Here is a 25,867-nt window from a genome sequence, read left to right on the forward strand (position 1 = left end):
TAATAATAATAATAATAATAATAATAATAATAATAATAATAATAATAATAATAATAATAATAATAATAATTGAAGTGCGAAAGTGAGAAAATGCAAAGAATAATCTTAAGTAGATGAATCCAGACATTAGTGTTGAAGTTCGTATAATAAGTGATGTTATAGTAATTTGCCAGCAGGTGGAGATAAAGCACTTTCTCCTTTATCCTCCACCTGCCATTATTTCCCTTCACTCTTACAATTTGAATGACACTTAAGCAACAGCACTGACTTTTTTTTTAACTCACTAAATGCATTTAAACATAATTTTGCAAACAATTTGTCCACCAGTTGCAGATAAAATTTATTAAAGTAAGACATTTTAATGCAGTTGCAGCAAGTTTTCTTTAAATATCTACTGAAGACTAAATGGAGGAAGTGGAGGAAGCCGTGTTAACGCCCATTCTGTTGATCTTATAAAGCCAGTCGACCACCAGCAGGCCTCAGCTGTTATATGGAGAGAGGAACCTTCCTTTATTTCTCAAATAACACTGTGAAACAACATTTTACTAATTTAATTTAATCTGTATAAACATGAAAGGTGAGTCCTAAAATTATATAATTAAGCATTTTCCCACAGGATTTCATTTTTTAAAACATCATATTGATATTAAGTTGTCTTTTTTTCTCTATTAAATAGACTTTAGCTTCTTCTCAGTCTGGGTGTTTATTAACCTGATGCTGCTGGAGAGCTCATCATGTGCTGGTGACTCAAGTGTCGGTAAGTTTTTTGTCATATTTCTTATATTTATCATGCACTTAAACTGCTCTTGTCATAATTTTGTTTGAGACTGTAGTAATTATTTATGTGTTCAATGGTGCCAGACTTATGTGGTTCTTTCTTTCCAGTTTATAAAGCTAATTAATCGAAAAACAAAAAAGTGAGACGCTGTGAATTCAACATTTAGGTGAAAGTTTTCAATATTTATCACATAATTCAGAAATAAGGAATGTTGATTGTTTTACTTTTACCTAAAGCAGCATCTACTCTCCTATTTTTGGCATGTTGTCATCATATAATGTGGATCTCTAGTCTCCAGCTTGCATAGTAACGGTCCTTAGCAACAGATGTATAGGTGGGTGACAAATTAAAGGAAAAACCCGAACCCTTTGACCCCAACTGTGATGACATCCAGTGGCTCTGTTCTGCTGTTGGGGACACTTTGCTGGTATGATTTGCTTCCACTTGTCCCCTTAGAATGATCACATTTATCATCTGAACATGAAACATTTCTATCCTGATGGGAGGATGAGGTTGAAAATGGTGTGAATCTGATGCTGTGACTTTCACAGTCACCAGATCTCAACTAAACTGAACGCCCATCTGACATTTTGGATTGATGTGTTTGACGGCACACTTCGTCATAATCATCAAAACACCAAATGAGGGAATATTTATTGGATGAACTGAAGTGACAGCATGTTGTGGCCCAACATTTCACTAGCATACTTAAGATACTGTTGATTTTTCTAGCCAATCTACCTAGATTTTCTTAAAAATAATGGAAATTATCTGCTATACGCTGCTCACATCAAAGTACTTGAATAAATGCACTTTAAAAGGACTGAATTACTTCCATAATCCTTACTAAACAGATTTATTGGGTTGTTATAGTCGGACTCAAGCTGAATATTATCTTTTCTTAGATTTGACCACTTCTATGATGACACCCATAATTTTTTTTTAGGTCTCAGATGAAAGATGAGCCTCTTTAGACCTGTTATAGATAACCAGTTCATTTAGAGGATCACTATGATGCTTGATGATGTCAATGACACTGCTTTAGTCTGATGTATTTAAGCTACAGATTAGAGATTACATTTGATATTCTACAAGGCTTTTACCTCATTTGGAGCTGGCTTTATCCCTCAGTGGATGTAATTCTGATCATATCAAAGGAAAGCATCTCACGCTGCTCAGACTTAGACTGGATTTGAGTCTGTCTGCTTCCAGGGTCCATGACACAACCAACATTTATCACTTTCTCATTTGTATTATGTATTCGCTTTTCATGCGGGCTGCTTATCTGTTCTCTTGTTCGCAACTGATGAGGAAGAAAATGCTGCATTATCTCAAAGAACTTCTGTAAGTGTGAAGGGAGAACAGGAAGCCTTATTGAAGCGAGTGCTAAAGATACACTGAGGGGCTGGTGGGTGCAGACAGTGTCAACTTTCTGCACAAATTTTAGTTAGAGAGGAAAGAGACTGGGTTCTGTGAGAAAATTCAAATGCAAAAACACTTTCTGACCTTTATTTAAGCAGCGTAGTTTCACTCAGTGGGTGAAAAATTTTGCTCAGAGGCCCCTCAGTTATAGCGTTCAAGGAAACGCCACAAATGTTTGCATTTTTGTAATACTAAGTAATACTAATTTTTGTCTTTATGTCATATTTATTTATATATCTTGATAGTAGTTCTCTGTATCTTTGGAGCTATTTGACACTTGTCCCCCTTTTGTGTGTCTTTGTAGCTGTTTTGCATCTCTTTCTAGCCATTTTCTGTCTTTGTGGTGGTTTTGCATCTCTGTCGCAGTTTTGTGTTTCTTTTAATACTTGTTTTGCATCTCAGTGGTCATTTTGCTACATTTTCTTCTACCATTTTATGCATCTTTTTGGTGGCTTTGCTATTCTTTTTAGCTGTTCTGAATGTCTTTGTGATCATTTTATGTATTATGTAGTTGCTGTTAACCGTAACCCTGGACAGTCACTTTATACAGATGTTTTTATATTAAGATTATCCGTCTTCATTCCAGTGCAACCTGACTGACCACACTTAAACACCGACTTTGTTTAGTTTACAAGGAGCTACATTCTACCCATCATTCATTCATATTAAAAACAACAATCTCTTTTCTGGTTTGCAGTGAATCCCTGCTGTTATTTCCCTTGTCAGAACTCAGGAGTGTGTGTGCGATTCGGTACAGACAGCTACCAGTGTGACTGCACTCGCACCGGCTTCTATGGAGAAAACTGCACCGTTCGTAAGTACAGACTGTCTTTGTGTCCTTGTCTTTGTCTTCCTGTGCTATTTGCATCTGCGCCCATCTGTGCACAAAGAAACATATGAGGAAGTGCTCATGGCAAACACACAGTACCTTGAAACTTCTGTTCAGGAGACACCTCCAGCAGACACATATGGCAGGATGCCAGAGTAAATGAAACAACAAAACGTAAAGCTGTTCTGCAGCTAACCTAACGTAAAATCTACTTCCTGATCAACTAAAGAGTGAAAAGATACAAGTGTTATTTTAATGGGAAATGAACACCTGCCAAAGAGTTCTAATGGTTAAAACTGATCTAGAAAAGATGAATAAATGAATTATTATCCATTTATAAAGCCATTATTTACTGAGCATAAGTGTTGATCAAATGGTGCAAAAACAAGATTTTTCTTGATCTTTAGCGGAGTTGTGGACCAGAGTTCGCCTCCTGCTGAAGCCCAGCCCCTCCGTGGTCCACTTCATCCTCACTCATTTCCAGTGGTTCTGGAACTTCATCAACAACTCTTTCCTGCGAGACACCTTCATGAGATTAGTGCTGACAGGTTGGTGAAACGATTAAAACCCCCAAACAAGCCAACCAGAGCTAATTACTCAACTCGTACCCACCATTTACTGCAGTTCTTCTGTAATTTGCTTATGAACATTGCTGAGTTCACAGCTGGTTTAGATGATGTCTGCTGTGATCTGCAGTAAAATCTGCGCGACACTCAATGTGAAAATCTCTCAGAATGACTTTGTCTCATGCATCGAAACCAGTCACTGTTTCCAAAGGTCACTGCTCCAAACACAGTTTTTGAAAATCTTCACCTTAGTTTTCCTAAGAGCTCAGTTTGTGGCAACCTGAAATGCTGTTGCATGTTAACAAAAGATCAAAACGCATAGAAAAAGCTGCTTTTTAAAAAAGTTGTGTATGTGTGAAAAGGACCTTAGAGGCCTTGCAGTGAATAATCTGCCATCATTTTACAAGATGAGTCACATAAAATAAAAACTTGACTGTAACTTTTGTTTCCTTTGTAATCTTGTTTTACTATTCATGATTTTCTTTTTAAAAATCTGAATGTGTCAATGTGCACTTTGGTACTTTGATCTATAGCAGAGTGAAAACACAGAGCTCCTGTGTGTCTTTTCAGTTTTCAGTGCAGGCCTCCAGCCTCTGAAATGTCTTACTTTTAGTCACTTTAGTGCACAAGAAGGGTATGAACAAGCAAACATGTAAAATATACAGGGACTGTTCTGCTGAACTGCAGGCAGTGTTTACATGAAGCAAGGTATGGAAACAAATTAAAAAGCTCAGTAGTAAAATATCTATGGTATATAGAGTCACAATTTTTTTTTCAAGTTTGGTAACACACGTGGGAAAAATGTTGCACATGTTGATTCCAGGTTTTTACAAGTGATTGTAAAATAAATAATCAAAGAAATTGACATTTTCGCCTTCCATAATGTTTCTTAGCAATGTAAATGACTAGCGTTGTGCTGTTAATAATTAGTCTAGGGATGCTAACAAGTCAATTGCACATCAAATGGGTTGCTGAAGTAGGAATTTGAATTCTTTGGCTGACTCAATTAATAGACCTTTTTCACAGTGGCTATTTTGACATGAAGTTGCAGGTAAACACAGCTGGTACAGATCACATTAACTGATTTTTTTGCATTTAAATATAACAGAACCTCCATTAATGTCATTAGCAACACCTGTGATTACCTTCCAAAATGTTGTGAGAAGATCCTTGGTGAGCTGGTGATCATATTGCAGGGTGATAAGATAAAGATTGTGCTTGTCTCTTAGTTTCGACTGCAGGCCTTCAACCTCTCAGTTTTGTTATTTTTGCCCCATTAGTCCATTGAAAGGTTATGTGACATACACAATAAAGACGTTTGTAATAAACTAGTATTATTTATCACTGTTTCCCAAAGTCAGAAGTGACCTTATTCCAAGCCCTCCGACCTACAACACCAAATATGGATACCTGAGCTGGGAGTCCTACTACAACATCTCCTACTACACCCGACTCCTCCCTGCTGTACCTGAAGACTGCCCGCTGCCTATGGGAACTAAAGGTGAGCCCTACACAGCCGAACACAGACCACAGACCTCCTGAGGAAGGCTTCAAATGGTTCTTTCTCTGCAGGAAAACCTGTTCTTCCTGATGCCAAAGAGTTGGCTGAGAAGTTTTTCAGGAGACAGAAGTTTAGGCCGGATCCTCAGGGGACCAATCTGATGTTTGCCTTCATGGCTCAACACTTCACCCACCAGTTCTTCAAGACAAAGCATGAAGTTAGAGTAGGCTTCACCAAGGCCCTAGGACACGGGGTGAGATACAAACTGACTGATTTTGCATTGAGCAGCCATGTGCAAGGTGAATTTAACTAGGCCTAAACAATTAACCCTTTGAGCCCTAAAACCCACCAGCAGGATTACATGTTGTTGCTTTTTTAAAAAAAAATCACCAAAATTCACTATTTTTTAGAGCCTAAAACAGTAAAAACAAGGATAATCATTGTATTTTAATCTCTTATATGATTGGTAAACTATTCACCTGGGATGAGCCATTATGTTTGGAAAAAATAATCAAATCTAAGCTTAAATTTGTGATTTTTAATGAAACCTACTTGATTAAACAACCATTTAAAAGTCTCCAAACTTAAAGTGTTTGCTCTGACTAGAATCTGTAAAAAAAAATTTTAAAAAGTAAGCATCAGTCATGCTTGTCTGTCGTATTTAGGTTTGTTAATTGTCTGTGTGGTCGATTGTTAACTGAATTTAGTACCAAACACGTGCATTTTTAAAAATCTTACTCACCAGGTAGATGCAAGCAACATCTATGGAGACGACCTCGATAGACAACATCAACTTCGGCTTCATAAAGATGGAAAACTGAAATATCAGGTAATAAAGAAATAGCTAAAATGTTTTGAGAAATATAACGTCAACATCTGCCTTGATTTTTTGTGTTTGGATCTAAAATTCAAGTATGTAAAGAAACAAAAAAACAAATTTCACTGTAGCAGACTGTTAGCTTAGCTTAGCTTAGCATGAGGACTGTAAACATAGCAACAACTAGCCTGCCACAACCTGAACATGAAAAGAATGGTCTTCCAGCACCTCTAAAGTTTGCAGAAAAGAACACTACATCTAATTTTTTTTTAAAAATTCCTACTAAAACACCGATGTTAAACTGATATTTTGCACATTTACTGCTGCTAAGCTTGCTAGCTAGAGCCAGCAGATAGTTAGCTTTGCCAGCTAGCTAGCCAGTTTAGTTAACTGCTCTTATACAGATTAAACTAATGTTTAACATGTGAATTAATGGACTGTACAGATACTTATAGGTGAACAGTTTACCAACATTTTCAGTTTTAATGAGAAGCTATGCTAAGATATGCTAAGCTGCAGATTTATCTGTTGTAGAGACAGAAGAGTGGAATCAATTTGCAAAAACAGATAAACATATTTCCTTACATGCTGAACTTATCAGGAAATTATCTCAATCTTCTCTTTCAGAAACTGTTTATTTTGAAAGTGAAAAGTGACAACAACAATTATTCTGTGCTCTCAAAACATCTAATACATTTTGGATCAATGCCAACCTTAAATTTACCTCTCCATAAGTCACATCACCCCACAACTGTCTTCTCCTTAAATGACTTTTTAATCCTGTGTCATTTTAACGTCTGAGAATTTCATGTTACATTATCCAGATAACAGTGATAGTGGTTAAAAGAGAGAAAAGAAAGGCCATATCGTTGACATGGTGATTATCTTGCCTCTGAAAAAGGCCTCGTGGTGTAATGGGAGTTTAAGATACTTACCACAGTCTTTATCTTAAAGTCACTGCTTCAGGATGTTGTTCATACACAAAACACATCAGATCTGCCTTTGAATTTAACATGACTTGCATTGGGGCACAAAAAAGCAGACCTTGGCAATGGTTAGTTGACTTTATAAAAAATACAATAAAGGAAATGGGATATTCAAATATTCAAGGGGCTTGAAATCATTTAAACTAACTAAAAGGATTCATGGTTCATGTTCTGCAGATGGTAAATGGTGAGATGTACCCACCTACAGTATCTGAGGTCCCTGTGCACATGGTTTACCCTGAAGGCTTCCCAGCAGAGCGGCGCCTGGCCATTGGTCAGGAGGTATTCGGCCTCCTGCCGGGCCTCACCATGTACGCCACCATATGGCTGAGGGAGCACAACAGAGTCTGTGACATCCTGAAGGCCGAACATCCCAGCTGGGATGATGAGCAGCTTTTCCAGACCACCAGACTCATTATCATTGGTGAGAAAAAGCCACTTAAATTTCTTATTAACAGCTCCTTTAAAGGCTGTCTACAGGTGGATACAGTGTAGAACTGACCTTCGTAACACTGGTGCTGTGGCTTTATACATACATACATGGACCCTGGTTGATGAAGCAGGTCAAAATCACCATTTCTCCGGTAAAATTTTTCAATTTTGAATTGATATAATAACATGTAAGGTTATTAATGGTCCCAGCTGATGTATCTCAATGACTCTGGTGATCTCCTGACAGGTCAGGTATTATTTTTTCCAATATTATGGTTTGTGTGCATGTTGTTCAGGGTCAGTGCACATAAATTAGCATCAATATTAAAGTGCTGATTCTCAAGTGCTGTCCCATCGCCAGAATTTAGATTAAAACCACCAGAAAAAGGAAGTGCTGTATTAGTAGCAAAACAGGCAAAATGCTGGTAAACAGGAAAAAAAGCTTGATAAAGTATGACAAGCAACATCCAAAATAGAACATGAACAATTTATATAAAACTAGAAAAGCACTCAGAGAGTGCAGTACTCTCTCAAGGCTGTCCATTCCCCCATATGGCATTGTCAGAGATGGGGCATTTTTTTTAGGAATGCAATATTTGTTTATTACTTATTGATGATCAGAAATCATGGCAGCATATATTGTGGCCATTTTATATAGATGTACCCACAAACAAAATGACCTTGCGCTGAGCACAGGCGTGTGTTATACATGTGACGTTATGTCACGTACAGAATCACGTGACCTAAATATGTAGTGAGCGGCGGGAATTGATGGGACTCAGAAACACCCCCACAATTTAATCAGTTGTTTCTTGTATCATTTCTGACAGATAAGTCCCGATAAGTCCACACTGGTTGATTTGCAGTAGGATCGCAATCATGTGATCAGCAGGCATCTGACATAGTGTTCACTTGTTGTCATAGTTACAGTGACGCCGTGCTGCTAGCTGGTAATAATACAGAAATCTTTAACAAATCCATGGATCCAGACTATAAGCTGCATCACTGCCAAAATCTAATGAGGTGGTCCTTGTGTCATTTCTGACCTTCCATGAAAATTTCATCCAGCTCCTTTAATCTGTTTTTTAATAATGTTGCAAACAGACAGACAAACAGACAGACAAACAGACGGACAAACGTACGCCTGAAGCATGTGTGATCGCAATAACCACACATGCATTTCTGCAGAATTTTTGCTAGTTTTTATGCTGCCTTTCAAATTTTCTCCCTCAAATACAACGTTCACTTTATATTGAAAGTGTCCTGCTCTGTGCAGATTATACACTGTTTATCCTGCTGTGATGCAAGATTTGACCATAGAAATATACTGTACATCTGTCACTACTAAACACTGTATGCACGTATTTAGGGCCTCATATATCTAAAATGTGTTCCGGTACACGAGTGCTATTTTATCCAATCCATGTGTCATATAGCCATTTAGAAACGGGTGCAAAGAGGTATATGATCTGTTTAAATGTTCTTCTACCTTCTTGAAATGTTTTCTTTTAGTTCACTGACTTAGCTGACTTTTTCACATGAGCTGATGGTACATTTTTTCCTCCAGGTGAGATCATTAACATCATAATAGAAGAGTATGTGCAGCACCTGAGCGGCTACCTGCTGAAGCTGAAGTTCGACCCTTCGCTGCTCTTCAGCGTACGTTTCCAGTACAGCAATCGCATCGCCCTGGAGTTCTGCCAGCTCTACCACTGGCACCCACTGATGCCTGACAGCTTCCTCATCGACGGAGAGGAAATCCCGTACTCTCAGTTTCTATACAACACCTCCCTCCTCATGCATTACGGTGTGGAGAAGCTGGTGGATGCTTTCTCTCGGCAGCCTGCAGGGCAGGTAATATACAAGAATCAAATTCTAGCAGTACGAATAATAACAGATTTGCAAAATGAAACTAAAAACCCACTGATATCAGACATGTATCTAGGTAAAACTAGTCCTGGGACAGAATATTTAATATCCTGCTGAGATTAACTTGAACTAAGTGTTGTCTTTTACAGCATACAAATCCTCACAGTTGAGACAAACATCCAAAACCATGAAGGGAAATTTTATATTTTACAATATTTGGTTATGTGGTGGCCCCCGGTTATCTTCATTCTGAACCAACAATGCTTAAAGCAATTGTTGATGCACACAAGTGGAGTTTTCAAGCCAATTTAAATCAAATTTCAAATATATTAAGAAATAATTGCATGTTTGCCGTCACTACTATAAATAGCATGTGACTTCTATTTCTACAGGTGGGTTGGTATGAAGGGCACTATAGGCCGAATAAAAAGAGCTCCAGCGAAAACTTAATTTAATTATAGAAAACATGATTAAAACATGGCTTTATGTTTGCTGCATTTGTGAACATAAGGACGTATCAGCCTCCTCAGTGATTCAGATTAAATGTTTTTTGCTGCATTTTTGTCCCATTAATGAAACTGAAGCTTCAGTGGATGTTCAGATGAAGCATGTGTTTCCTGCTTTGCCGCATTGTGCCTCTGTCGATAAATCTCTTCAGCTAAGTTAACTTTCTTTGAATTTCTGGTGTTTTCACTCAGATTTTTGATGCTCAAATTGAAAAGACATCTCCTGAGAAAAGCAGCTCGCCACACAAGAGCCACAGACGTTTGAGCAACAACCCACAGTATATTTCCAGCTACACTCTCCTCCTAACAAAACAAGAACACGTCTTGTCTTTAGTTCCCAGCACATAGTCTCACCACCAAATGTCTCAAACACTGGTTTGACTGTCAGTGTTGTTGCAACATGCTGTCTGCTTCTAAGTTACACTACTGAGTACCTCTACAATATATTTAAAACACTTGTTGATATGTTTTTAACTGGAAATCTGCAGAAAAAAGGTGATTAAATTGTGTTTGTGACATGACTGCCAAAAGGTTGATGTTAATTTCATTCGGCTTGCATGTATCACATAGAATTATATAACAGGAAATGTCACAGAGGAAGTTTTCTTTATCACCTTAAAGTGTTTTATGCAGCTACAGTCTCATTGCTAAACTGCTTAAACCTCTGCATGCAAACATTTTTCATGAAACATCTTTCAGTCAATGTTTTGCCACGCACATGCCAAGTTATGATATGTCAAAGTCATCTAACTTGTAGCTTTACAGGTCATTAACAGGGAAGTATAGAGACTATTCGTTGAACCTGTAAATAAAGATGAAGCACATTCAGTTTATGCAGACTATGGTGATGATGCACAGCACATTTTCAGAACCACTAAGCCACTATGTTTCTAAAGACAGCCACATTAATGTGAACTTCCCCTCACAGTTACTTCCTAAAATCAAACGAGAGATTGTATTCACAGATAACATCTTTCCGCATCCTGAGATACACCCTAAGTATTATTTCTGCCTACTGACTTATAAGACGCTCAGTGCAGACCACTGGTTGTTGCTACCTGTTGCTAGTTCTTATCAGAATAACACTGTAATAACTGTTTTTTCTGTTTTTCAGATAGGAGGAGGTCGCAACTCTCATCAAATGGTGCTTAAAGTGGCAGAAATGGTCATCAGAGAGTCCAGAGCTGCTCGTGTGCAGCCTTTCAATGAATACAGGAAGAAGTTTAACTTGAAGCCATACAAGTCTTTTAATGAATTCACTGGTAAGCAGATGAGATATAAACATAAGCACGCTCCTTTTGTTATCACTCACACATGCATGTAAGGTCCTAAGTGGTTGTAGGCAGTTTTCCTCCCATCTTTGTCAGGAAATATAAATTATGATCTAATTGTAATGCCTCTGGGTTGGAGCATGGACTGTTGTCTCCTGTGGTGCTCATTAAGGTTCCTGCATGACTAGAAGATGGCCTGTTAACTTCTGTGGTCCACCGCAAACTGAAGTACGTCATAGCTGATGATATCAGATGTTTTTCAGTGAGCCCACATAGTGTTTGCAATGTACTGTTGTCTGGTCCTTCAAAACATTCAACACCAACTGTAGAAGCTAGCAAGCTAGGATAATAGGCCCTAGTAACCAACCTGGATATAACTAGAAGACAAAATAACCCTCCAAGCAACTCAGCAAAAAAGTTACAGAAAAGAGAGAGACTGTGTAGCTGTTCACCTTGATTTTTCACCAGTCAGAGATATATAGGAGAGTGACAGAAGAAAGAAGCCACTGTTTTACAAAGTTTATATTAAGACTCAACTAGAATTTGCCAGAAGGCATATCGGAGACTCTGGAGTCAACTGGAAGAAGGTTCTTTGATTTGATGAGACTAAAATAGAGCTTTCCTCCATCTGCTTGTTGTTTGGGACACATAGCATCAAGTTTAGCAGACACCAAACGCTGCACACCATCCCAACCGTACAGCATGGTGGTGGATACTAGCTGGTAACTTCACAGTAGTCTTAGGTGTCTTGGTGGCCTCCCTCATTGGGCTCTTTTTTGCCCTGTACATTCAAAGTAAGCTGTTAGACAGTGGTGTTACAACAGAAAAGAATCTATTACTTAATTTAGTCTTTTCCAAACAGATGACTCAGAAATGGCTCGACGCTTAGAGGAACTCTATGGAGACATAGATGCTCTGGAGTTTTACCCCGGCGTCCTGCTGGAGAAAGCCCGTCCTGACGGCATATTTGGTGAGAGCATGGTGGAGATGGGTGCTCCCTTCTCCCTGAAAGGCCTGCTGGGAAACCCCATCTGCTCCCCTGAGTACTGGAAGCCCAGCACCTTCGGAGGAGAGACAGGCTTTAACATCGTCAGAACCTCCACTTTGAAGAAGCTGGTGTGTCTCAACACCAAGTGGTGTCCATATGTGGACTTCCACGTCCCACGAAATGAGGAGGAGGTAAAAAGGAAAGTGTCGTCTGAACTTTGATGAATAATCACCTGCTGATCTGTGACTTAATCTATCACTTCATGATGATTCTGTCACAGATCTACTCAGACCAGGTGTATTGTTGTCAGGGGAGAAAAGGCTATTTTAATACTACATGTGAAAATCCAGCGGCTTTCATCCCGCCAGCAGTAGTAAGATACTGTACTTTTGAGCAGGTCTACCTCCAAAAAATACAGCTGAAAACTCATTTCATTTGGTAATCACTGTGTTAACTGAAATAAACGTCCCCTGAACCTTGAAAATACTCATTTTTGTCAGTAGCTTGTATGTGCTTATGTGTTTTCTTTGTCATACTTGTACCTCTATGTGTCATTATTATTGTCAGTTGACAGAAGTAGCTCACCTAAAAGGACTGCAGCCACCATTAATCTAACTCTAGTTCAAGGAATCTGTCTGATGTGCAAGGAACAAACAGACTTATTAGTTAGAATTTTAAAATACCTTTCACAACCGTTTTTTTTCAGGCAACCTAAAATTAGATATATCTTGAAATGGAAAATTTAGATTTGAATTTGATTGAGGTTTTATGTTTATTCTTTTTTTTTATTTTGAAAAATAAAACACTGAATTTCTTATTTAATTAATTTTTAATTTATTTTAAATTATTTGTTTTTGTAAATTTGGTTTAAAAAATTCCTGAGTTAAAAAATTTCTGTCACAATTCAAAGATGATTTTTTTTGTTTTTTGTTTCTTTAGTCTTCTAATTTAATTTTTTTGGAAACATGTTTGTGTTATTTTAGTTGTTAGTGGAGTCCCATCAATATTTACCTTGCAACGTATTAAATTTTCCTCAATGGAGAGTCGCACAGAGTTCAGTTCATTATTTCCCTTTAACATGATAATATAGGTCAGACAGCCTAATAGCAGTTCAGTGATTGGGGCAGTTTAACTATGAACTGCTCAGTAGAGTTATAAATTCACTTCATGTCACAGTGATTCTACACAAAACATTATTTCATTTCCTTGTACACATTTTATGAGCAAAACCAGAACAGGTAGTAGAAAAGCTGTTACTTCCTGCCCCTTAATAAAAACACAGATAAACTATACACATTATTGATAAGTGGTCTGCCAGTTTAAATTAATAATAAAATATGTCTACATTCTGTCAGCTAAAAGTGTTTGTTATGTATAAGTTTCTCACAATCAAATAACTCTTTACACGTGTTGCTTAATATTAAAATATTAGTATCACTGATAGCTTGGTTTGACGCCATCAAATTTTCTACTGTAGTTTTCTGCACATTTCTTTTTCTTTCTTTTTTTTGTAACCCTGTGCATAACTAATATTGTCTTTTTCAAATGCTCAGTATTGTAATCTATAATGATCTCTACTATAAATAAATTATATCAGAGACATTTTCCCGACTAATTTAGATCCGTCATAAATCTTCAGTACAACTATTCATATCAAACATTTAAACAGTTGCAATGCAAGATAAACGGAAGCACGACATAACTGCAGGTCAGTCTGTTTTAGTGAAAGCCTAGAAATGCTGTCACCGAGTTTGTTGAAACAAACAGTGAGTGTGTCTGTGTGTGTTTCATGTCAAGAATATTGTAACACCAGCATATGATTGTGTTACCTGAGCACTAATTTGTACTTACTGACTGACAGGATGCAGAGTTTCTTCTTGTGAGAAACAAATTCACACTGTGGTTTTGGCCCAAGATGTTAAGATGCTAAGATGTGATATTTTTACTTCCGTGTTTCATGTTTAAATTTTGTGGTTACAGCTTTTGATCTATCTAACGATGTGGTCTGGCACAAAAACTGCTGTGCCACATACATTACCTCTAGTAATATGAGGGACAACTGATTAGATCATTCATTAAAGGTGCTGTATGTAAGCATTTTATTGAGAAAGCTTGCTTTCCATAACACTGTTTATAAAAGGTCAACATATCTGTTGTTTTGCAGACAGTTTACAGTTATGAAGCCTCTATTTTTAATTCTTGAAATATGAAGAGTAATTGTTGGATGTCACAGAAAACTTGAGGACATTATATATGACAAACTAGTTGCAACTTTTCAGCAACAAGGTAGACAGCTCCTAAAACAGCAAGCGGTATCATATACTTCACTGCAAATGACACCATAGTTTACTAAATGAGCACCTTGCTGACTTGAAAATGACATGAAACTAGTGACTGAGACCATGAAGTCGTTAGGAAAACGTTTACTGAGGTAACAAATCAAGTGAGAAATAGTCGTTTTTTCATTGACTTCTATGCAGTGTGACTTCTCTTTGCAAACAGAGGTTTCGCCCCCTGCTGGCTGTTAAAATAAATAGACTTTTATTGTTCCAGCTTATTTGCTGCGTCTTCTTTTAAATATTCTAAGTGCATTTTACACAGACACTGTGTTGTTATTTTTGAATTTTTAAAAATTTTACAAACCAAATCACTGTTTTGCAAGACAAGAAAAAAAAATCACCATAATGAAAAAAAATGTTATTTGGCTGCAGTCCCATAAAACAAATATAATGAGCCATAAGATCCTGCTTTTACATAAATACTTGAATTATAATAATTTTATCATATAATATATAACACTATAACAATCTCCTGCATTGAGCAACTTTAATTTTCATAATTAAAGTATGTTTTGCTGATTATTGTTCTTTACTCTGATTTAACATTTTGAATGGCTTTTACTTGTGATTTCATGCTTTATTGTTTCTTTTCTGCTTCAGTAAATGATCTGAGTACTTCGTCCTGCTAACATTTCCCTTCAACACTGTCACAGAGATAACTGTGGCTGTACTGACCTCTGCAGGTTACAGCTTACAGAATTTTCCCATCCACCAGCGGCCAACTCAGCATCAGTAAAGATTGCCTGGAGATGTTCACAAAGAAAGAAAGAAAGAAAGAAAGAAAGAAAGAAAGAATAGAGTAAACCCTCTGAGGTTCAAAGAGGATACTATTGGGGACAAGTGAATGAAGTGACTCTAAACAAGCCATCTGATTGAAGAGCACTGACACATTCTCTGTCAACAACAGACATTATATCACAACCTCTTGTCCAGGTTATCAGATAAAGTAATTTCCATTTCACAACATCTTTCAATTTACCACTAAATATTCACTTGAACTGATTATGATGTTGTGTATGGTACGAATGGCAAAATATTTAGTGCCCCAAACTGTAAAAATGTACCAAATGTCATGCTTCTGTTAAAAAAAAAAAAAAGTGAAGTTGCTACACTTTCTCAATGCATTTCAACCTGTCACATAAATTAGAAAAGTTGATTTGCAGTCATATGCTTTGTCTTTGTAACAGAACTACATTCAGTTTAGTGGTTTTATGCAGTTATTTGCTCATCAGAGGTTGAATGGTAATTTCAACTTTGCTTTTATGCTTTTCAAGGAACAGATTACACATTTCACCGTACACAGCATTTAAAGTTGGGCTGATTTCTATTTGATTACCATCCCTTTCAGTCTGTTAGGGTGCACCGTCCACAATTTCACCACAAGATGGTGCTCTGCTCTCAGAAATACTTTTAACATGGCAATGAAAACAAAGCATTTAGATTAAAATTGTTGACATTTGAGACATTGTTTTATTCATTATCCATTTGTTGTAGTACGTCTCAAGCAGTTGCAGGCAGTGAGTACTCAGATCATTATCTTTCCTCTTTCTCTTGTCTAAAGGTCAGATTTCAGTTGCAGAAAGCAGCATATGGGTATGCAGTGTTTAGTAGACATTTTGCAGGTTGAATGAATGTCACCTCCAAATATCCACTAAAGCTTTGTCTTCTTGCATCAAATGTTCAGTCTTTTTGCACAGGTCATGGGACAGGGCTGACAGCATGATGGCTGGGAGGCTGTTTTGCTCCTTCCTGGCTGCCTTGTCTGTGTTTCTGTTTTGTCACAGTTACACAGCTGGCTTCATATAGTCCCATATTGTTCACCACAGTAGAGTCTCATTGCAAGTCACAATCAGAAGCCACAGAAACCTTCATCACGAAGTTGTTTTCTGTTACCAAAAGCAGCCATCATCAGGGCCATATGAATTAGAATTTATTTATGCATTAGTCACAATATTCTTTACCCAGTTTTCTAATATATGTAAGTCACATTTGAGTTTGATTGGCTTTGATGATGTTACATGCCAGCAAAGTCTCTTATCAGCATTTAGATCTTAATCTGATGTTGCAGAAGAGAAACCACAGTTGAAGAACAGGCTTAATTTTTTTTCAACATTGAGTAACATCAAATAATACCTAAATGTAAGTTTATTTGGTATATTTATTGGATTGAAAACAATTTCATTTGTTTCTTTACAGAGTTTCAGATTTTTCACTTTTAAAAAAGCTGCCAAGGACGTTAATAAATAACTGTATAATTTATTAATTTTTTTTATGAATGAACAAGTTTGTAGTTATTTGTTAAAAAAAAACATCATAATTAAGGCTTTAAAAAATATTGTATACACAATATTAATAATGTAAATTGTTAAATAAAATCCTTCCGGTGTTTCTAGTGTCAACAACAAACAATGGAAAGCATGAGAGTGAAATTTAGAACTTTACTCGGTCGACCTTAACAGCAAAACGATCAGTCGACCTTAAAAAAATAAGTTTATGAGTGACGTTTCTCCCGCTTGATTGGCTGAATGTTTGTATGCAAATAAAGGGGCGGGTCTGGGGAAAGGAGTAGGTGACGTCAGTTCCCCCGTTGGCAGAGAGCGAAACAAACATGGCGATAGACTCGAGTGGACGGTGGTTCACGCTAACTTTATTCGTGTTTTCTTGTGTTTTTGCGGGCAGCCAGGCTGAGGCGGCGGTTTCAGAGTCGAGAAGCGCCACTCAGATACTCGGCATGAGGCTGGAAAGGAGCGACAGACCCGCTGCGACCACCAAGACGGGGGTTATTCAGGTGACCGAGGGCAGCGACATCCTCTTCAGGTTCTACGGGCTCCACTTGTTCCCAAACAGCTCGGAGCTCATCAGGTTCATGGAACTGTACTCCAGTGACAAAGAGGACGATGATACCGGCTCAGTCGTGGTCTCCTTCAATAGGACTTGTCCCGAACACACGAAGGATATAGCGGTGAAGGGGCCCATGGAGGTGAGCAACCAGAACACCTCCGGGGTGGTCAGCCTCAGCATCAAGCAGCTCCGTAAGAGCGAAGTGGTCAAAGTGTTCGGCGTGTGCGTCCGCGACACGCAGGAGCAGAGGTGGAACCTGCTGGACGATAAGGACGGCAGGCTGCGGGTGGTGGAGGAGAAGAAGTCCCTGTTGCCCATTTGGCTGCAGGTGATCCTCATCTCCTTCCTGCTGGTGCTGTCCGGCATGTTCAGCGGACTCAACCTGGGGCTGATGGCGCTGGACCCGATGGAGCTGCGCATCGTGCAGAGCTGTGGCACCGAGAAGGAGAAGAAGTACGCGCGGAAGATCGAGCCCATTCGCAGGAAAGGCAACTACCTGCTGTGCTCACTGCTCCTGGGGAACGTCCTGGTCAACACCACCCTCACCATCCTGCTGGACGACCTGATCGGCTCGGGGCTGGGCGCAGTGGTGGCCTCCACCATCGGCATCGTGATCTTTGGTGAGATCGTCCCACAGGCGCTGTGCTCCCGGCACGGTCTGGCAGTCGGAGCCAACACCATCCTGGTCACCAAGTTGTTCATGCTGTTGACCTTCCCCCTCTCCTGGCCCATCAGCAAGATCCTGGACTGCGTGCTGGGCCAGGAGATCGGCACCGTGTACAACCGTGAGAAGCTGGTGGAGATGTTAAAGGTCACAGAGCCCTACAATGACCTGGTGAAAGAAGAGCTCAACATGATCCAAGGGGCGCTGGAGCTCAGGACCAAAACAGTGGAGGATGTCATGACCCCAATCAACAACTGCTTCATGATCCACAGCGACGCCGTGCTGGACTTCAACACCATGTCTGAGATCATGGAGAGCGGATACACCAGGATACCTGTGTACGAGGGCGAGCGCTCCAACATCGTGGACATCCTCTTCGTCAAGGACCTGGCCTTCGTGGACCCGGACGACTGCACCACTCTGAAGACCATCACCAAGTTCTACAACCACCCAGTCCACTTTGTGTTCCATGACACCAAGTTGGACTCCATGCTGGAGGAGTTCAAGAAAGGTTTGTGGAAATGTTATTGTGTGAGACGTCAATTTTATGGTTGGCCAAAGCCAGGTAAGGCGGATTTGTGTCCACAGAGTCAGAGGCTGGCTGTGATTTTGTATCAATTTGTTTAGGCTTTAATATGTGTTGCAACTTCTGTTCCTCTTTATTAGTACCTAATTTCTTTCTTATGGCCGTGACTCCATGACTTTATCAATGCACAGTGTGTTCAGTCAGGTTTAGTGGGAAGTTGAGCAATGTTTAAACAATGAGGTTATACTGACAGGTGAGAGATGAATGGAAAATCCAACAAAAACTGTCTTAGTCAGGTGTTGGGCCACCATGTGCTGCCAGAACAGCTTCAGTACATTTTGCAGTTGACTCTGTAAGTCTCTGGAGGTCACCTGAAGGGATAGAATCAGACTCTTTCAAAATATGTTCCTTCGTTAGATGTTTTCATGATGGTAATGGAGACACTGTCTAACATTATGGTCCAAATTTTCCCACAGATGTTCAGTTTGATCAAGAGCTGGTGATTGTGAAGACCACAGTGTGTGATTCAAATCATGTTTATCAAACCATTCAGTGACCTCTTACAGATGGAAGTATTGTTCCCATGAAAGCGACCACTCCCATCAGGAGAGAAATGTGTCTTCGTAGGAGAACGGTGATCACTCAGAGCAACTTTTTATTGATTTGCAGTGACCCTGTCCTCTAAGGGGCCAAGTGAACCTAAACATTGCCAGGCCAACATAACCGCCATATCCCCTCCCTATAGAGGTCAGGGGTTCAGCTTTTTCCTTTAATTTATCATCAGTCTGTTGCTGAGCTTGACCTTTGACCTCTGTGTAAAGTAAACCCAGCAGTAATAGAAACTTTTATCTTGGCAATGAGTGATTTATCCTGCCTGCAACAGAGCAAAGAACACTCTCAAAATAGCTGGTAAATACACTGACTGTCGCTACTGTGTGCTTCAAATATTTAGTTTGAAGACAGCCTCCTTCTTGTCTTTACTGTTTGATAAAAAAATATTAATTCTAACCAGGTGTTATGTAGTAGCAGAGTTTCTCCAGGTCAATCAAGTTTCCAGCTTTGTTATTTACTATATTTTGCCTTTAGAAATTCCTGTTGAACTTGTCAGTGAGAAAGTAGCTGGATTTCTTACTAAAAACAGGAACTTTAGTGTCGCTAAACCAAATCTGTGCGTCAGACAGAAATGCCTCCGCTGAGAACTGGTGTTGAGTCTTTATCAGATATCAAATGTGACCTGCAGGTTTGTGGTTACAGATGTCAAAAACACTTCCCAGGTTCTAATCTGTTTTGCCTCACACACACAGACACACACACACACACTCTCTCTGAGGAGGATGTACACGCACTGACGCCATCTCCTGCAGGGGTATATTTTCCCTTTCTCAGGCATCTCAAGGTCACAGATATAGACACATGCTCACTTGCTGTGTCTATATCATGGCAGAGTGAGGAATGACTGTTTCCCCTTCTGTCTCTGTAGAAGCATCAGTGAGACGCAGCAATGGAGGCTAAAAAATTCACTGAACTTTCGCCAGATGCGTCCCAACAGAATACTTGCTTCCTGCTCACTGTTACTTCTGTTAATTAGAGCTGCTGTAGTGGCGCATGGTGCTGCTGCTGCTGCTGCTGTGTGACATTTGGCCAAGAAAGGGCTCTGCGGCTCATCTGAGGGGGCTTGGCTGGCGAGGTGGGAGGCTTTGGCAACAGGCTTGAAGTGCCTGCTCACACACATAAATCCGGCTGAACAGAGTTGAAACCAATCTACACTGGCTCAAAGTTTAGCAGAGATTTACTGTAAGTAGCTATGAGACTATACACTCAGGTTGCTGTGTGTAAAGTCTTGAGTTTGAAGCTCTCAACACCTCAACTTAATAATGAACATGTTCAGCAGTAGATACTACTTGTGAATCATTTGCCTTTTAACCAGGTGTTAAGTAAAATGATATTCCTGCAACAACAGGATGGTAAGGTTACTGCAGTGTGATTAATGTTATATTTGAAGGAGCCTCAGCTGAATGTTTGTTGCTTCCCTTTGAAAAGCTTTGGGCAATGCAGCTGCTTGATGACATCACGTGATGTGATGTTATGTGAGGTGGGGGCGTCAGGATCTGCTTCTTAGTCTTTTAACAGAAATATGAAGGTCAAAAAATTCAAGTGAACAGCTTTTAGATTATGGCAGTCAACCGAAATGTGTTTAACAATGAAACCTCTTACATGCCTCAGATATTTAGTAGAAATAGCAAAAGTATAAATTCATCTGAACCCATATGTGTCTCATATGTTGTTCATGGTTTACCTTTCTGTGCATATTGTAGGGCTTCACTCATTAAAAGTAAATATTTTAAATCTGCAGGTAGTAAAACTGTGTTTTTGTATCAATGAGTAAAATCTTGAGGCGTATCAGTGATCCAAATATGCAAAATGTACTTATTTAAGACTTAAAATGTGATTATCTGACATGAAGAGGGTGTAAATGTAGAATCTTCATATTTACACTAAGAAACAACTTAAATTCATGTCTATAAGTTCAAGTGGGGTTTCATATTTAGAGGAGAGATGCACAACTTACAGCGTTTACTTGAGAATTGTAGGGTTGATGTGTATCTGTGTTCTCATAGCTGGTCTCATGTGAGAACAGATGCCATCTATTTCCAGCCATTCAACATCTACATATATATCTGTTGACTAAGGCTGCACAGCATTTAAAAAAAAACTGGCATTGAGATATTTTGTTTTTCTGCAATATGGAAAAATACAGCAATTTTCACCTGGAATACAGGGATAATTCTATTTGGAAAGCGTTATTCATTATAGAATGATTGGGATGATTTTGTAGATGAATGCGTCTGCATAGAAAATAACAAATAATTCCCAAATCAAAGCAGAAAAAAAGATATGTCACACAGAAATTTGTGGTACTGATTTCATGTTGTTTAGTTGTGTTGCATTAAGTGGCGGCAACAGTTGCAAGACACTGGCGATTACAAGACAGGAGTACCTGTTGCTGGTCAGCACCATCCTTTCTGTAGCTGAAGTATCTCCATCCAACTTACTTTGCATTTCTTTTATCAACTAAATCTTCATTTGTAGTTTTTCTGTAGTAGCTTGCATGCCAAAAGCTTTGCCTCTTGTGAATTAACTTAAAAAAACCAACTTATTGTGTTTGAGAACGCTAAAATCTGACTTCATTGACTTTTCTTCTCGACCAGCCACAAAAAATGAAAACCGTGCAAGTTTTATTATTGTATCGGGCACCAAAAACACCTTAAGCATTATGTGTTTGAGTTAATTTGACCCATTTCGCATTGAACTTCAAGCGACGTGACCATTGCGGGTTTGCACATCATAATGTCGATGCTACAGCGCAGCTCTGCTATTGATTATCTGATAGGTTTTAACTTGAGAACTCCTCTGACACATGAGACAGGCAGGAAGTGTCTGTTTAGATTAAACAGAAACATTAGACAAGTTTATTATCAAGTTGATTATCTGCATCCACTAAAGCTGAAGCGGAACATCAACCACGAAAGGTTTAAAGTGAAATCTAACAAATACATGGCAGCTGCTTGCTGACAGTGATTGATGGATAAACTTGAATACTGCTTGAAATGCTCTGTTCCAAGTAGGACATGAATGCTCAGGTGGTGGCGGACTGCTACTGTTGATGAGGTTATGAACAGGCTTGATTTCCTGCCGACCCCCTGCTTCTCCTCTGACCCGACTCCCTGCCAGCATCTCAAGTTCCTCTCACTTGCTGCTTGGCATCAGTTACCACGGTGATGGCATCCAGCTGCGTCTGTGTGCACAATAACACCAAATGATCACATCCACTCAGTTTTGGTTTTACACTGTTGACTTTAGAGGCACAAGATTAGCTGTGAATTGATAGTAAAGACAATAACAAATAGATACTGCATATACTTCTTCTGTGTGTGTGTGTGTGTGTGTGTGTGTGTGTGTGTGTGTGTGTGTGTGTGTGTGTGTGTGTGTGTGTGTGTGTGTGTGTGTGTGTGTGTGTGTGTGTGTGTGTGTGTGTGTGTGTGTCTCAAGTATAAATACTAGTCTCAGTCAATGCGCCGTGACCTTTCAGATGGGCTACAATGTGACCTTATTAGACGAGATGAAATTTTAATAAGTGTCATCATAGGAAATAGCAGCAGACATAAAAGAGGACTTTATTCACATGTCCATTAATATAACATGGTATATATTATGGAAACTAGTGCTGAGATTCACTAAAATGACTCGGCCCTCTTAAAAATAATTAACAGAAAGTGCTAACAAAATATAGATAGCACCGGTTTGTGCCTCTGGTGTTGTCATTGCTGCTTAGGAGGTTAAACTGAATGCACACCGGGCATCGGGCATAATTTAGAAAACACACAAACACAAGTGAACCGTGAAGTCACTGGAGGCACACGGCACTCTGTCAACACACTGTCACATGTTGTACCTCAGGTTTGGGTTATATTGGACCACATTTTGGCCCTCAGGGTTCAGTCTTCTCTTTGATTATACAAGTATATGCATATATAAGTGGAAAAAAACACATAAGAACATCCTTCTGTACTTGTATTCACTGTTTTCTTTCATATGGATAGACAAAATGGGTAATTTTAGGTAATTTTTGTACACTTGAGTGATAATTTTTGTTATTAAATGTAAAAATAACATCAAACTGAACTCACAGGTAATGGATATTTATAAGCTAACGTTGGTGTCTTTGCTCTGTAGTGCATTCAGTTGTTATGTAACTCACTACACATGGATCAATTCCGATACATATTTGATTTTAGCATTTTAAGATTTTTTAACATCTTGTGTGAATGTCCTTCATATTTTGTGAATATTTCTCCTTCTTTTTTGTAAAAACTGTATTTTCTTAATGATTTTCAGGAGAAAAATGACACCTGTTTTGCTTTAACTGAGTCTTCCATTGGATACTATAATTAGAGAAAACATATGATTCATTGATTGGGTGTGAGTGAGTAGGCAGGCTGTCGGGACTCGAAGACTAAACATAATGTAGTAGTTTAACACTCTGAGCCCTTCAGGAAATGAAGCAGCTTGTGCTTTGTTTGTGGTTGTCAGGAGCGTCTACATTGTCTGCAGTTTATCTGTGTCTGGGCACTTATCTGGCCACCCCACCCAGCCTCCAGGATCCTGTTATATGCACTACGGTTTAATGACCGTTTGTCTGTTAGGCGGCTGGAGCTCCAAAACAGATTAAATGGAGATTTTGTGGACCAACAAGTGGTTAGATTCTAGTGTGTGTAAAGGATTTTTCAAAAACACTACTACATGTTGTTAGAAAGGAACTATAGAAACATTTTTGCAGGTTTCTCTCTTTTCTATCAGTGTAAATTATGGATATTTTTTGTAATTTGGGCTGTTAGTTGTACAGCATAAGCACATCGTGGCTATAGAAACTTAAAATGGTGAATTTTTAGTAGTTTCTGGCAAATTACATGATTAATAATTACTACAGAATCAGAATGCAGCTAAAAGTTAATTGTAAAAAAAAATAGAAATTGCCCCAAAGTAAATGCCCTAAAGGTAATATTTTGGTATATTTCTCATAAATTGCTGTGTTTTTTAAGCATGTATTGCCCACATATGATTCTTTGCAACTATGGTGGAATTGCATACTTTTTCATTTTACTTGAAACACGTACTGCAGCTAACCTTACAACATACTGTTTTCTGCAGTATACATACAACTGGGAAATACTACTCCTTGATAATAACCGGCCGTAAACTTGTCCGTTGCAGCGTGTAAATGAAAATGTGCTGTCGTCTTTATGTGCACTCTTGGCAGTGCAAGCTTGTTTACACTCACGCGAGACACCGTGACACATGTGATGTAACTGCGCAAAGGATTGTGGGTCAGAATGGCCAGGAAAGAATGCTGATTTGCATACTTCAAAATCCAACCAGATACAGCAGAACATCCAGGTATTTTTAGCATGCTACGTTTGACATTGCGTTGTGCTAGCTCCTTTTCTGGCATGTTAACACATATGCAAATATGGATATTGGAACGCATCCTTGTTTTTAATATACACGTGTAGTAAAGCCCTGATTGTGTGCTACACTTGAACACATAATAGCAAGACGAACAACTCCTGTGTTTGTTGTGTGTGGCTGGACAACAGGAAAATGTAAAAAAAAAAAAAAAAAAAAAAGCACACATGCAAAGAAATGTGCATCGAGTTGGTGTGTTTGCCCCTCAGACAGCTCGACCTCTAATTTTGAGCTGCATGTGGACCCTTGCGGACCCCTCGCAGACTTTAGGCAGAAGATGACATTTGCATCACGTGGACACACAACCCACGATGCATTGCGAAGCCCTTGGTGGTGCGTTTTGATGATTTTCTCCCTGCCCTTCCTTCGTTTCTTTCTTTATTTGATCGTACCTTAACTGTTCACTTTGTCATGTGTTCTGACATGTTGGCCTCGGGGACCTTTGTATTCTGCTCAAACACACAGGTCCTTGACACTGTTCTCAGCCTTAATGCGACCTGTGACACTCCCTGCACACAGACATGCACATACATTTGCACAGCTATACATCTGAGGACATTCATTAACTACGTTCCCTCCTCAGCCCCTTGTTCAAACTCCTAATCTGAGCTAATCTCAAGATTTAACCCGCATGACTGTGACTCTTTAAGAGGCCGGTGACAGGCAATATTTATGTTTTTCATAAAAGAACACAGAGTTTTATGACTCTGAGTAAATGATTACCCAATCTCAGGCTGATAGTGCTGTCATTGAGCAAACCTGAGACTCCACTCCTCCTTTTGTGTAATGGGTGTGTCTCTGTCGCTCTGCACCTTCCCTGTTTCTGTCTCAGCCCATCTGTCCTTGTTTTTTTTGTTTGTCGAGACTCTCTGGGGTAAGAATAGCTTCAGTTAGCCATGGTAGCGACTGTACGTGCTAAAACGTACGAGTGTTATTGGTGCAAGTCAGAAAAACCCACAGGTTGGTAGAAAGCAGTTACCAGGTTATGCAACAACTGCAATTTTCAAATTAGAGCTGGAGGTGTGCCAGTGAAGTGAACACATGGGAGCACCGATAACTAAACGCTCTGAAAACATTGTCAGATCCCCTCCTAAATTATTCATTTAAAGCTGTTTAGGAATACATTTGAAGCATGAAATGGGACATGCAGTTGCAGGATCATGCTTTGTTCATGACTTGTTAAAGATTCAGGACTTATGAAGACTTTTCTCCATAATTGCTCATTGGTTTTGTATGTGTGTATGTGACTGTCCTGCTGATATTTACAAGGTGATCAATACTCTAGATGCATCACTGAACCTTGTGTATATATTTTGTATGTACTTTGTGTATATTTTGTAGATCCTCCAAGCCTTTGCAACCATGTTATGTTATTTTGTTTAGACATTATGCTCAAATGATTATGGAGACCAGCTGATTGGTCAGGTGACCCCTCCTTTATATTTGTAGGCGGCAGCTCTGTATGTTCCTTTGTCTGAAGAAGAGTGTTTCTGCTCCAAACATCAACC

At 39.1% G+C, this 25,867-nt stretch overlaps 2 protein-coding genes across 4 annotated transcripts in view; both read left to right on the forward strand.

Annotated features, from left to right (window-relative positions):
• Positions 1–469: 469 nt before the first annotated feature.
• On the forward strand, positions 470–14,487 carry ptgs1 (prostaglandin-endoperoxide synthase 1). Its single transcript, XM_023288126.3, has 11 exons — positions 470–577; positions 677–757; positions 2,898–3,014; positions 3,437–3,577; positions 4,953–5,096; positions 5,168–5,349; positions 5,842–5,925; positions 7,077–7,323; positions 8,899–9,185; positions 10,821–10,968; positions 11,840–14,487. Exons 1-11 carry the CDS (start codon positions 571–573, stop codon positions 12,184–12,186), a joined length of 1,785 nt encoding a protein of 594 aa, XP_023143894.2. The 5' UTR covers positions 470–570; the 3' UTR covers positions 12,187–14,487.
• A 2,397-nt stretch (positions 14,488–16,884) lies between these two features.
• The window catches only part of LOC111580400 (metal transporter CNNM4), a 63,276-nt gene continuing 54,293 nt past the window's right edge, over positions 16,885–25,867 (forward strand). Inside the window, exon 1 of one of the 3 annotated variants that reach the window (XM_035956278.2) lies at positions 16,885–18,320. In XM_035956278.2, coding sequence (XP_035812171.1) covers positions 16,913–18,320 — 1,408 coding nt within the window. In that variant the 5' untranslated portion in view covers positions 16,885–16,912. The remainder of the gene's footprint in view (positions 18,321–25,867) is intronic. The other 2 variants (XM_055011355.1, XM_023288130.3) reach the window with 2 other exon arrangements.

This window comes from Amphiprion ocellaris, chromosome 6, assembly GCF_022539595.1.
Source record: "Amphiprion ocellaris isolate individual 3 ecotype Okinawa chromosome 6, ASM2253959v1, whole genome shotgun sequence".
NCBI lineage: Eukaryota > Metazoa > Chordata > Actinopteri > Pomacentridae > Amphiprion > Amphiprion ocellaris.